Source organism: Onychostruthus taczanowskii, unplaced genomic scaffold (genome assembly GCF_017590055.1).
Source record: "Onychostruthus taczanowskii isolate IOZ18803 unplaced genomic scaffold, ASM1759005v1 scaffold326, whole genome shotgun sequence".
NCBI lineage: Eukaryota > Metazoa > Chordata > Aves > Passeriformes > Passeridae > Onychostruthus > Onychostruthus taczanowskii.
The window spans coordinates 19,621-32,262 of NW_024500639.1; the positions used below are offsets into that span (position 1 = coordinate 19,621).

The 12,642-nt window shown below is 63.8% G+C and overlaps 2 protein-coding genes across 3 annotated transcripts in view; one reads left to right on the forward strand and one right to left on the reverse strand.

Moving 5' to 3' along the window:
- The first annotated feature begins 2,343 nt into the window (after nucleotides 1-2,343).
- Nucleotides 2,344-3,608, forward strand: LOC121339062 (proline-rich protein 36-like). Its single transcript, XM_041410538.1, has 2 exons — nucleotides 2,344-2,428; nucleotides 2,483-3,608. The coding sequence occupies exon 2, from the start codon at nucleotides 2,550-2,552 to the stop codon at nucleotides 3,606-3,608; it is 1,059 nt and encodes a 352-aa protein (XP_041266472.1). The 5' UTR covers nucleotides 2,344-2,428; nucleotides 2,483-2,549.
- Nucleotides 3,251-12,642, reverse strand: part of MAP2K7 (mitogen-activated protein kinase kinase 7) — a 17,105-nt gene continuing 7,713 nt past the window's right edge. For both annotated transcript variants that reach the window (XM_041410536.1, XM_041410537.1), the window contains 8 exons: nucleotides 12,126-12,239; nucleotides 11,156-11,275; nucleotides 10,860-10,967; nucleotides 9,774-9,953; nucleotides 7,717-7,797; nucleotides 6,623-6,765; nucleotides 5,381-5,426; nucleotides 3,251-4,326 (listed from right to left, as the gene is read on the reverse strand). In XM_041410536.1, coding sequence (XP_041266470.1) covers nucleotides 4,192-4,326; nucleotides 5,381-5,426; nucleotides 6,623-6,765; nucleotides 7,717-7,797; nucleotides 9,774-9,953; nucleotides 10,860-10,967; nucleotides 11,156-11,275; nucleotides 12,126-12,239 — 927 coding nt within the window. In that variant the 3' untranslated portion in view covers nucleotides 3,251-4,191. The remainder of the gene's footprint in view (nucleotides 4,327-5,380; nucleotides 5,427-6,622; nucleotides 6,766-7,716; nucleotides 7,798-9,773; nucleotides 9,954-10,859; nucleotides 10,968-11,155; nucleotides 11,276-12,125; nucleotides 12,240-12,642) is intronic.

Genomic DNA, 12,642 nt, shown 5'->3' on the forward strand with positions numbered 1-12,642 from the left:
GGGGGGGGGGGGGCCGGGGGGGGGCCCGGGGACGAGCGCGGGGACACGAAACAGCGGCGGAGGGAGAAACCGAGCCCGGGGGGGGCGCGGGACAGCGACACCTGCGGGGACACGGACAGGGACAAGGGGGGGTCACAGGGACAGCGACACCGGGACACGGACAGGGACAAGGGGGGGTCACAGGGACAGCGACACCGGGACACGGACAGGGACAAGGGGGGGTCACAGGGACAGCGACACCGGGACACGGACAGGGACAAGGGGGGGTCACAGGGACAGCGACACCGGGACACGGACAGGGACAAGGGGGGGTCACAGGGACAGCGACACCGGGACAGGGACACCTGGACAGGGGTGCCACGGGGGGGGTCACGGGGACAGCGACACCTGGACAGGGACGGGGACACCTGCGGGCACACGGGACAGGGGGTGACAGGGGAACACACGGGGATCGGGACCCCCCCGTTCCCCCCTCACCTGCAGGAACACGCGCCCCCCGTGTCCCCGTCCCTCCCGTGTCCCCTCACTTGTCTCCTCTGTCCCCTCCCCTGTCCCTGTCCCTGTCCCTGTCCCTGTCCCCGTGTCCCCTCACCTGCAGGAACACTCGTCCCCCCGCGGGCACCGCTCTCGGTCCCGGTGCCGGTCCGAACTCGGGGGAGGGGGCGACGTCCAGGCGGTGCCACCAGTGACCCCCAGTGGCCTTCCAGTAACTCCCCAGTGCCCTCCCAGTGTCACCAGTGACCTCCAGGGACCCCCCAGTGCCACCAGTGACCCCCAGTGGCCTTCCAGTAACATCCCAGTGACCTCCCAGTGTCAGCAGTGACCTCCAGTGCCACCAGTAACATCCCAGTGACCTCCCAGTGCCCTCCCAGTGCCACCAGTAACGTTCCAATGACCTCCCAGTGGCACCAGTAACATCCCAGTAACATCCCAGTAACATCCCAGTGACATCCCAGTGACCTCCCAGAGACTTCCCGGTGTCCCCAGTGTCCCCTCCCAGTTCCCCAGTGCTCCCAGTGCTCCTCAACCCCTCCCGGCGCTCCCAGTTCCCCCCAGTGCTCCCAGTTCCGCACTCACCCCGGGCTGGTCCCCGCTGCAGCGCGGCCTCGGGGCTCCCGGGGGGGACACTGGGGGTCCCGGGGTCCCCGCTGTCCCCAAGGTGTCCCCGCGGCTCCCGCCCACGCTGGGGGGATGTCCCCGTGTCCCCTCCCCCCCGTCGCCCCGGTGACACCCTTGGGCTGCGGGGACGTCACGGGGGCGGCACCCGAGTGCCCCCGCGTGTCCCTGATGTGCCACCAGTGTCCCTGCCCCGATGTCCCCAGTGCCCTGCCCAACCCCCTCCTCGGTGTCACCTGGATCCTCCAGCTGTCCCTGCTGTTCCCCCGTGTCCCCCACGGGGGCGGCACCCGAGTGCCCCCGCGTGTCCCTGATGTGCCACCAGTGTCCCTGCCCCGATGTCCCCAGTGCCCTGCCCAACCCCCTCCTCGGTGTCACCTGGATCCTCCAGCTGTCCCCAACCCCCTCCACCCCGGGGCCTCTGCCCCCCTCCTGTGCCCGTGTCCCCCCCGTGTCACTGGTGTCCCCTGTGCCATCCCTTCCTGTGTCCCCAGTGTCATTCGTGTCCCTCTGCTGTCCCCAGTACCGAAGTCCCCACCCTGATGTCCCCACCCTCCACCTTCCTGTCCCTGTCCCCATCCCGATGTCCCCAAGGTCCACCTGTGCCATCCCCCATCCGTGTCCCCATGCCCCCGTCCCCATCCCAATGTCACCCTGTCCCCAAAGTCCCATCTCTCATGTCCCCAGTGTCCCCACCCTCCACTTTCCCGTCCCTGTCCTCACTGTCCCCATCCCCTCCTTCCCAATGTCCCCAATGTCCCCCTGTGCTTCCCATGTCCCCATCCCCATGTCCCCATTTCCTAATGTCCCCCAGTGTCCCCCCTCCCTGTCCCAATGTCCCCAATTCCCACAGTCCCAGTGTCCCCATGTCCCCAGTCCCAGTGTCCCCATGTCCCCAATGTCCCCATTTCCCACAGTCCCAGTGTCCCCATCCCAGTGCCCCCAATGTCCCCAATTCCCACAGTCCCAGTGTCCCCCATATTTTCCCATGTCCCCACTCTCCCATGTCCATCCCAATGTCCCCAGTGTCCCCCAGTGTCCCCAGAGCCTGACGCCGACGCAGCCCCTCAGGTTCCACATGCGCATTTATAATAATAATAATTAATAATAATAATTAATGAGGGTGACGGGGGGCGGCGCCGCCCGCGCCCCCAATGCACTAAAACTGCACCTGCTGGCCTGGGGGACAGCGGGGACACGGCGGGGACACGGCCCGGCCCTGATTGTCACCGTGCCACCGCGGCCCTGGCAGCCGGGGCCACCCCGGGCCGTGTCCCCAGTGTCACATCGCGGTGTCACATCCCCGGGCCGCGTCCCCGGTGTCACAGACAAGTGTCACATCCTTGGTGTCACATCCCTGGGCCGTGTCCCCGGTGTCACATCCCAGTGTCACAGACAAGTGTCACATCCCGGTGTCACATCCTTGGTGTCACATGCTTGGTGTCACATCCTTGGTGCCACTTCCCTGGTGCCACATTCCTGGGCCGTGTCCCCAGTGCCATATCCTTGGTGTCACATCCTTGGTGTCACATCCCCGGGACTGGGCCCTGCGATGTCACATCCCCATGACGTGCCCGTGTCCCCGGGCCACCACTCCGTGTCCTTCAGCGCCATGTCCTCATTGTCACAGCCTTGGGACATCTCTGTCCTGTGCCATTCCCATGTCACAGTCTTGGGACATCTCTGCTCTGTGTCACTTCCCGGCGCCACCTCTGTCCCTGTGTCACTTTCTGATGCCATCCCTGGGCCACATTCTGGAGCCATCTCTGCCCTGTGTCACATCCCAGTGTCCCCGTGTCACTTCCTGGTGTCACCTCCGTCCTGTGCCATCCCGGTGCCATCTCTGTTCTGTGTCACATCCCTGTGCCATCCTGTGTCACTTCCTGGTGCCACCTCCGTCCTGTGCCATGCCGGTGCCATCTCCATTCTGTGTCCCCATGTCACATCCTGGTGCAATCCCCGTGTCACATCCTGGTGCAATCCTCGTGTCACGTTCCAGTGCCATCCCTGTGTCACATCCCGGTGCCATCCCCGTGTCACATCCTGGTGCAATCCTCGTGTCACATTCCGGTGCCATCCCCGTGTCACATCCTGGTGCCATCCTCGTGTCACATTCCGGTGCCATCCCTGTGTCACATCCTGGTGCAATCCCCATGTCACGTTCTGGTGCCATCCCTGTGTCACATCCTGGTGCCATCCGCATGTCACGTTCCGGTGCCATTTCTGTGCCATCCTTCCGTGTCCCCTGGCTGTCACATCCCCGTGCTGGCTCTCCACGTTGTCCCCTGTCCCCCGTGCCACGTTCCTGTACCATCTCCATGTCCCCGAGTGCCATCTCCGTGTCATGTCCACACGTCCTGGTGCCACCTCCGTGCCCCCTCAATGTCCCCTCGGGGCCGAGTGTCACATCCCCAGGCCCCAGTGTCACCCCTGTGTCACATCCCCCAGCCATGCCCGTGTCCCTGGGCCACCTCCCAGCGTGTCACCTCTGAGTGTCACATCCCGGAGTGTCACACCCTCGGTGCCACCTCCCTGTCCTGTCCCCAGCCCTGTCCCCACACGGGACCCTGTGGGAAACTGAGGCATGGCCAGGGGGACACAGAGGGGACAGGAGTGTCTCCTGGCCTTGGCAAGATGGAGACAGTGGGAGGGGACAGCTGGGATGGCAGGGACACGCTGGGACACGCTGGGGACACTCCAGGCCAGGCGGGGGCTGTGGTGGCCGTGGCAGTGCCACAGGGGGGTGGCACAGCGGGTGTCACAGGGAGGAGTTGTGGGGAGGTGGCACAGGTGTCACCGCCCCCAGTGGGTGTCACAGGCGTCCCTGTCACAGGGGGTGTCCCAGCTGTCCCTGTGCTGGGCGGTGCCCCAGGGCTGTCCTGGTTGCCCCGAGGTGTCCCCGGTGTCACAGGGGATGTCCCGGCTGTCCCCGGTGTCCCCTGCCGGGCGCGGTGGCACCAGGCAGCGTCCCAGGGCTGTCCCCGCTGTCCCTGTCCCGGAGGTGGCCCGGCTGTCCCCGGGGTGTCCCGGCTGTCCCCGGTGTCCCCTGCCGGGCGTGGCGGCGCCGGGCGGGCGCTACCTGGTGAAGAAGGGCAGGTGGTGGCCCAGGCCACCCCCCGGGCGCGGGGACTCTGTGCGGGCCATCACGTCCTTGAACCAGGTGGCCACGTCCACCTCGAGCGTCTCGTAGCGCTTGATGAAGGTGTGCTCCTGTGGGGACAGGGGACATGGGGACATCGGGGACAGCAGGGACAGCAGGGACATTGAGGACAGCAGGGACATTGGGGACAGCAGGGACATTGGGGATATTGAGGACAGCAGGGACATTGAGGACAGCAGGGACATTGGGGACAGCAGGGACATTGGGACATCGGGGACAGCAGGGACATGGGGGACATTAGAGGCAGTGGGGACAGGGGACATTGGGGACATCGGGGACAGCAGGGACGTGGGGACATTAGGGGCAATGGGACAGCAGGGACATGGGGACATTGAGGACAGCAGGGACATGGGGGACAGCAGGGACAGCAGGGACATTGGGACATCGGGGACAGCAGGGACATCGGGGACATTGAGGACAGAAGGGACATTGGGGACAGCAGGGACATTGGGGATATTGAGGACAGCAGGGACATTGGGACATCGGGGACAGCAGGGACATAGGGGACATTAGAGGCAGTGGGGACGGGGACATTGGGGACATCGAGGACAGCAGGGACACTGGGGAATACGAGGACAAGGGGACTGCAGTGGACATGGAGGACAAAGCTCGGGGACATGGGGATGGAGCACCGAGGGTAAGGGTTTGGGGACAAGGTGGGGACAGGGACACAGGACACAGATGTGGCCTGGGGGACACAGACACAGGGACACGGGGACACAGCTGCAGACACGTAGGGGAGGTGACAGGGACTTGGGGACCCCCAGGGATGGTGGCACGGTGCGCGTGCCCCCAGAGGTGACACCCACAGCCCTTGGGGACACAGGGGACAGGGAAGGGGTGGCCGTGGCTGTGGTGACAGCTGTGACAGGGAGGTGTCCCCAGGGACATGAGTGACAGGGGACAGGTGTGACAGGGGACAGGGGAAGAGACAGACGTGATGGGACAGGTGGCAGGTGTGACACTGACAGGTGTGACAATGACAATGACAGCTGACAGTGACAGGTGACATGTGTGACAATGCCAGGTGTGACAGTGCCAGGTGTGACAGTGACAATGCCAGGTGTGACAGTGCCAGGTGTGACAGTGACACGTGCCACTCACCAGTAACTTGTTGTACTTTGGTCTCTTCCTGTGGTCCTTGGTGAGGCTGGGGGAGGGGATGGGGGGGGGTGAGCATCTTTGGGACCCTCGGGCCACATCCCCATGTCCCCCCCTGTCCCGTGTCCCCACCATGTCTCCCCTGTCCCTCTCCTGTCCCCCCCATGTCTCCCCCTGTGTCCCCTGTGTCCCCCCCTGTCCCCTGTGTCCCCCCCAGTCCCAGACAAAGGCCTGGAGCTCCCCAGAGAAGGGGAGGTGGCACCTTGGGGACCCCTGGGGCTGTGTTCCCCCCATGTCCCCTGTGTGTCCCCACGTGTCCCCATGGCATACCCCATGTTCCCATGTCCCCTGTGTCCCCCCATGTCCCCAGTGTGTCCCCATGTCCCCTGTATGTCCCCACGTGTCGTGTCTCCCATGTGGCCTGTGTCCCCATGGTATCCCCCGTGTCCCCAATGTCCCCATGTCCCTTTGTATCCCCCTGTCCCCTGTGTCCCCCCGCATCCCCCATGTCCCTACGTCTCCCCATGTCCCCCAGTGTCCCCCATGTCCCCATGTTTCCCCATGTCCTCCATGTCCCTGTACGTCCCCATGTCCCTGTGTGTCCCCATGTCACCCCGTGTCCCCATGTCCCTGTGTCTCCCCATGTCCCTGTGTCCCCCATGTGACCCCGTGTCCCCCCATATCCCCACTGTGTCCCCCATGTCCCCATGTTTCCCCATGTCCCTCCCATGTCCCCATGTCCCTGCGTCCCCCATGTTCCCATGTCCCTGTGTCCCCATGGTATCCCCCATGTCCCCATGTGCCCTGTATGTCCCCACGTGTCGTGTCTCCCATGTGCCCTGTGTCCCCATGGTATCCCCCGTGTCCCCAATGTCCCCATGTCCCTTTGTGTCCCCATGTCCCCTGCGTCCCCCCGCGTCCCCCATGTCCCTACATCTCCCCATGTCCCCCAGTGTCCCCCATGTCCCCATGTTTCCCCATGTCCTCCATGTCCCTGTACGTCCCCATGTCCCTGTGTGTCCCCATGTCAGCCCGTGTCCCCATGTCCCTGTGTCTCCCCATGTCCCTGTGTCCCCCATGTTTCCCCGTGTCCCCCCATATCCCCACTGTGTCCCCCATGTCCCCATGTTTCCCCATGTCCCTCCCATGTCCCCATGTCCCTGCGTCCCCCATGTTCCCATGTCCCTGTGTCCCCATGGTATCCCCCATGTCCCCGTGTCCCTCCCATGTCCCCGGTGTCCCCACCAGTCTCGGACGAAGGCCTGGAAGTCCCCGGAGAAGCCCATGGCGGGGGGCAGCAGGGGCGGGTCCTCCTGCAGCACCTTGGTCAGCACCTCGAAATCCGTCTTGCAGTTCTGGTACGGGAACTGCCCCGTGGCCAGCTCCACCTGGGGACACACGTGTGACATGGGTGACACAGGTGTGACACACAGGGACAGCAGTTCTGGTACGGGAACTGCCCCGGGGCCAGCTCCATCTGGGGACACATGTGTGACACAGGTGTGACACAGGGACAGGTGTGACAGGGACAGGTGAAACAGGTGTGACAGGTATGACACAGGTGGGACAGGAACAGGTGTGACACAGGTGTGACAGGGACAAGTGACAGGGACAGGTGTGACAGCTGTGACACACACAGGTGACAGGTGTCGGAAAGGGATGTGGCACTACAGGGCTGAGGTGGCACTGTGGGGACACGCTGGGGACCTGGAGGCGGTCGGGGCCAGCCTGGGGACACCGTGGGGGGTCGGGGACACTTTGGGGACAGCTGGGTAGGTTGGGGATGCTCTGGGGACAGCTGGGTGACATTTGGGGACCCTGGGGTGACATTCAGGGATGCTGGGGACCCTGGGTGACATTCGGAGACACTTTGGGCACCCTGGGGTGACATTCAGGGATGCTGGGGACCCTCGTGTGATATTTGGGGACCCTGGGTGACATTCAGGGACGCTGGGGACCCTGGGTGACATTTGGGGACACTTTGGGAACCCTGGGTGACATTGGGGGATGCTGGGGTCCCTGGGGACACTGTGGGGACCCCGGGTGACATTCAGGGACCCTGGGGACACTGTGGGGACTCTGGGTGACGCTGGGGACGCTGGGTAACTTTTGGGGACCCTGGGTGACATTCAGGGACCCCAGGTGACGCTGGGGACGCTGTGGGGACCCCGGGGACGCTGTGGGGACCCCGGGTGACGCTGGGGACACTGTGGGGACCCCGGGTGACGCTGGGGACGCTGTGGGGACCTCGGGGATGCTGTGGGGACCCCGGGTGACGCTGGGGACACTGTGGGGACCCTGGGTGACGCTGGGGACGCCGCGGGTGGCGCTGGGCTCACCAGGGAGATGCCGAGGCTCCAGACGTCGGCGCGGATGTCGTAGTCGGGCTTGGTGGGGTCGGGGGGGTCGATGCGCTCGGGCTGGGGGAGGGGCAGCGTTGGGGGCACGGTGGGGGCAGGGCCCCGGAGCCCCAAACCCCAAAGCTGGGAACGCCTGAAACCCCAAACCTGGGAACCCCCAAACCCCAAACCCCAAACCTGGGAACCCCCAAACCCCAAACCCCAAACCTGGGAACCCCCAAGCCCCAAACCTGGGAACCCCAAACACCCAGAACCCCAGACCTGGGAACCCCAAAACCCCAAACGTGGGAACTCCCAAACACCCAAAACCCTAAATATGGAAATACCAAACCCCAAACCTGGGAACCCCTGAAACCTCAAACCTGGGAACCCCAAAACCCCAAACCTGGGAACCCCCAAACACCCAAAACCCCAAACCTGGGAACTCCCAAAGACCCAGAACTGGGAACCCCAAAACACCCAAACCTGGGAATCCCCAATGACCCAGATCCCCAAACCCCCAGAACCCCAAAACAACCCCCAAACCTGAGTACCCCAAACACCTAGAACCCCAAATCTTGGAACCCCCAAACCCCCAAATCTTGGAACCCCCAAACCCCAAAGCTGGGAATGCCTGAAACCCCAAACCTGGGAACCCCAAACACCCAGAACCCCAAACCTGGGAACCCCAAAACCCCAAAGCTGGGAACCCCCAAACACCCAAAAACCCCAACCTGGGAACCCCAAAACCCCAAACCTGGGAACCCCCAAACCCCAAACCTGGGAACCCCAAACACCCAGAACCCCAGACCTGGGAACCCCAAAACCTCAAACGTGGGAACTCCCAAACACCCAAAACCCTAAATATGGAAATACCAAACCCCAAACCTGGGAACCCCTGAAACCTCAAACCTGGGAACCCCAAAACCCCAAACCTGGGGGGGGACACCAAACCCCCAAAGCTGGGCTCCCCCAAACACCCAGAACCCCAAACCTGGGAACTCCCAAAGACCCAGAACTGGGAACCCCAAAACACCCAAACCTGGGAATCCCCAATGACCCAGAACCCCAAACACCCAGAACCCCAAACCTGGGAACTCCCAAAGACCCAGAACTGGGAACCCCAAAACACCCAAACCTGGGAATCCCCAATGACCCAGAACCCCAAACACCCAGAACCCCAAAACAAACCCCAAACCTGAGTACCCCAAACACCTAGAACCCCAAACCTGGGAACCCCCAAAACCCCAAATCTTGGAACCCCCAAAACCCCAAACCTGGGGGGGGACACCAAACCCCCAAATCTGGGCACCCCCAAACACCCAGAACCCCAGACCTGGGGGGATCCCCCAAACCCGAGGGGATCCCCAACACCCCCAAACCTGCGGGACCCCCCAACAGCCCCATCCCAGACCTGGGTGCAGCCCCCTCCCCACAGTCCTGGGGACCCAACACCCCCTGATCCCCCCCAAAGGCTCACTGTGGGGCTGGGGCATGTCCCCAGTGTCCCCCCGGAGTCCCCATGTCCCAATGTTGCTAATGTCCCCAGTGTCCCCACAATGTCCCAAGTGTCCCCATGTCCCAATACACCCAATGTCCCCAATGTCCCTCCAGTGTCCCTCCAGTGTCCCCAATGTCCCTGATGCTCCCAAAGTCCCTCACCACCACAGAGGCCACACACCTCGCTCTCTGGAGGATGTCCCCAATGTCCCCAGTGTCCCAATGTCCCCTCACCGCCATGCAGGCCGCACACCCCGCGCTCTGGGGATGTCCCCAGTGTCCCCAGTGTCCCCATGTCCCCTCACTGCCATGCAGGCCGCACACCCTCTGCTCTGGGGATGTCCCCAGTGTCCCCTCACCGCCATGTAGGCTGCACACCCCGTGCTCTGGGGGCTGTCCTCAATGTCCCCAGTGTCCCCATGTCCCCTCACCGCCATGCAGGCCGCACACCCCGCGCTCTGGGGATGTCCCCAGTGTCCCCTCACCGCCATGTAGGCTGCACACCCCGTGCTCTGGGGGATGTCCCCAATGTCCCCAGTGTCCCCATGTCCCCTCACCGCCATGTAGGCCGCACACCCCGCGCTCCGGGTCTTGGCCTTGGAGTCCACCAGACGGCCGCTGATGCCGAAGTCGCAGAGCTTGACCTGGCCCCGCTCGTCCAGCAGGATGTTGGAGGGTTTGACGTCCCTGTGGATCACCCCGTGCTTCTCCTTCAGGTACAGCAGCGCCTTCACGATCTGCGGGACAGGCATCGTCCCCAGTGTCACCTCTGTGCCACCTCTGTGCCACCCTGTGCCACCACCACCCTGCCCAGACCCCAGAGACACCCTGATTGTCCCCAGTGTCCCCTGTGGGTCACCCCGTGCTTCTCCTGCAGGTGCAGCAGCGCCTTCACCGTCTGTGGGGACAGCAGTGACACTCCCCAGGTGTCACCTCTGTGCCACCATCACCCTGCTCGCTGTCACTGTCACCCTGCCCACTCGGGAATGGGGCGCTGGGTCCTGGGGACCCCCTGCCTGTCCCCAGTGTCCCCAGTGCTCCTGGAGTCCCCAGTGTCCCCAGTGTCCCTCACCATCACCATCTTGCCCAGGATAGTGGGACCCCCCTGCCTGTCCCCAGTGTCCCCTCACTGCCACTGTCATCTTGCCCATAATCCCAGAGCTACCCTGCGTGTCCTCAATGTCCCCAGTGTCCCCGGTTGTCCCCAGTGTCCCTGTTGTCCTCAATATCCCCACTGCCCCCAGTGTCCCCAATGTCCCCAGTGTCCTCAATTCCCCCAATGTCCCCCCTGTCCCCAAGTGTCCCCAGTGTCCCAAATCTCCCCAATGTCCCCAAGGCTACAGGTGTCCCCAGTGCCCCCAATATCCCCAAGGTCCCCAGTGTCCCCACTGCCCCCAGTGTCCCCAGTGTCCCCAATATCCCCAAAGTCCCCAGTGTTGTCCCCACTGCCCCCAGTGTCCCCAGTGTCTCCAATCCCCCCGATGTCCCTAATGTCCACAATGCCCCCACTGTCCACAATATCCCCCAGTGTCCCCGCTGTCACTCACTGCCACCATCACCTTGCCCAGAATCCCAGAGCCACCCTGCGTGTCCCCAGTGTCCCTACCACTCCCGCTGTCCCCAGTGTCCCCACTGTCACTCACTGCCACCGTCATCTTGCCCAGGATGCGCTCGGGGATGGGGCCCTGGATTCGCTTCTTGAGCTTCTCGGCGCAGGTGCCCATGAGCTCCATGGCGATGAACACGTCGGTCTGGGGGAGAGGGGCTCTGCTGGGGGCACTGGGGGGCACTGGGGGCACTGGGTTCACTGGGGGGCACTGGGTTCACTGGGGGACACTGAGGGGCACTGGGGGGCACTGGGAGGGCACTGGGGGGCCCCGGTGCCCCCCAGGTGCGCTCAGGCACCCCCAGGTGCCCAGGTGCCCCCCCAGGTGCTCACGTTGGTGATGAAGGTGCCGAAGCACTGCACGATGTAGGGGCAGTCGTGGCTCTTGAGCACCACGTCCAGGTCCATCAGGATGCGCTTGTTCTCCTCGCGGTTCCCCGAGCGCCGCATTTGCTGGGGAGGGGACACGGGTGTCACATGGGGGGGCACGGGTGTCACAGGTGTCACCGGGGGTCACAGGGTCACCGGGGCTCATGGGTGTCATGGGGAAGGGTCACAAGTCCCACAGCTGTCACTGAGGGATCTTAGGTGTCACCGCGGATCACAGGTGTCACCAGCTGTCACAGGTGTCACTGGGAGGCACAGGTGCCACCGGGAGGCACAAGTGTCATGGGGGCTCACAGGTGTCACAGAGGTCACCAGAGGGTCACTGGGGGTCACAGGTGTCACTGGCAGTTACAGGTGTCACCAGGAGTCACAGGAGTCACCAAGGGTAACAGGTGTCACAGGAGCCATGGGGATTACAGGTATCACAGATGTCACAAGTGTCACTGGCAGTTACAGGTGTCACCAGGGGTCACAGGTGTCACTGGGAGTCACAAGTGTCACCAGGGGGTCACAGGTATCACAGGTATCATGGGGGTTACAGGTGTCACAAGTATCACAGGCGTCATGGGGATCACAGGTGTCACAAATGTCACCGGTGTCACTGGCAGTTACAAGGATCACAGGTGTCACCAGGTGTCACTGGGGTCACTGGCAGTTACAAGTGTCACCGGTGTCACCGGTGTCACTGGCAGTTACAGGTGTCACTGGGATGACTGGCAGTTACAGGTGTCACAGGTGTCACTGGGGTCACTGGGGTCATTGGCAGTTACAGGTGTCACCGGTGTCACTGGGGTCACTGGCAGTCACAGGTGTCACCGGTGTCACTGGGCTCCCCCGGTGTCACTGGGGTCACTGGCAGTCACAGGTGTCACAGGTGTCACTGGGCTCCCCCGGTGTCCCCAGGCCCGCTGCCCACCTTGACGGCGATGACGTGGCCGGTCTTGCGGAAGCGCATCTTCCACACCTGCCCGCAGGTGCCGCTGCCGATCTCGCCCAGGTTCTCCAGGTCGTTGATCTCCGCCTGGTACCGCTGGGGGGAGGGGGGGTCAGGGTCCACCTGGGACAGCCCCGGCCTCACCTGGGCCCCCACGGCCAGGTAAAACCCCCCCAATCTTCAGCTGTGCCCCCCAGAGCCAGGTAACCCCCCCACAGTCGGGTAACTCTCACCTGGGCCCCTCACCATGCCCACATGTGCCCCCCATCCTCACCTGTCACCCCCGTCATTCTCATCTGTCCTCATCTAGCCAGGTAACCCCCATCCTCACCTGTCCCCTCCCAGGCAGGTACCCCTGACTCACCTGTCCCCTCCCAGCCAGGTACCCCTGACTCACCTGTCCCACGGTCAGGTACCCCTGACTCACCTGTCCCCCCACGGTCAGGTACCCCTGACTCACCTGTCCCCCCACGGCCAGGTGCCCCTGCCCACCCCGTCC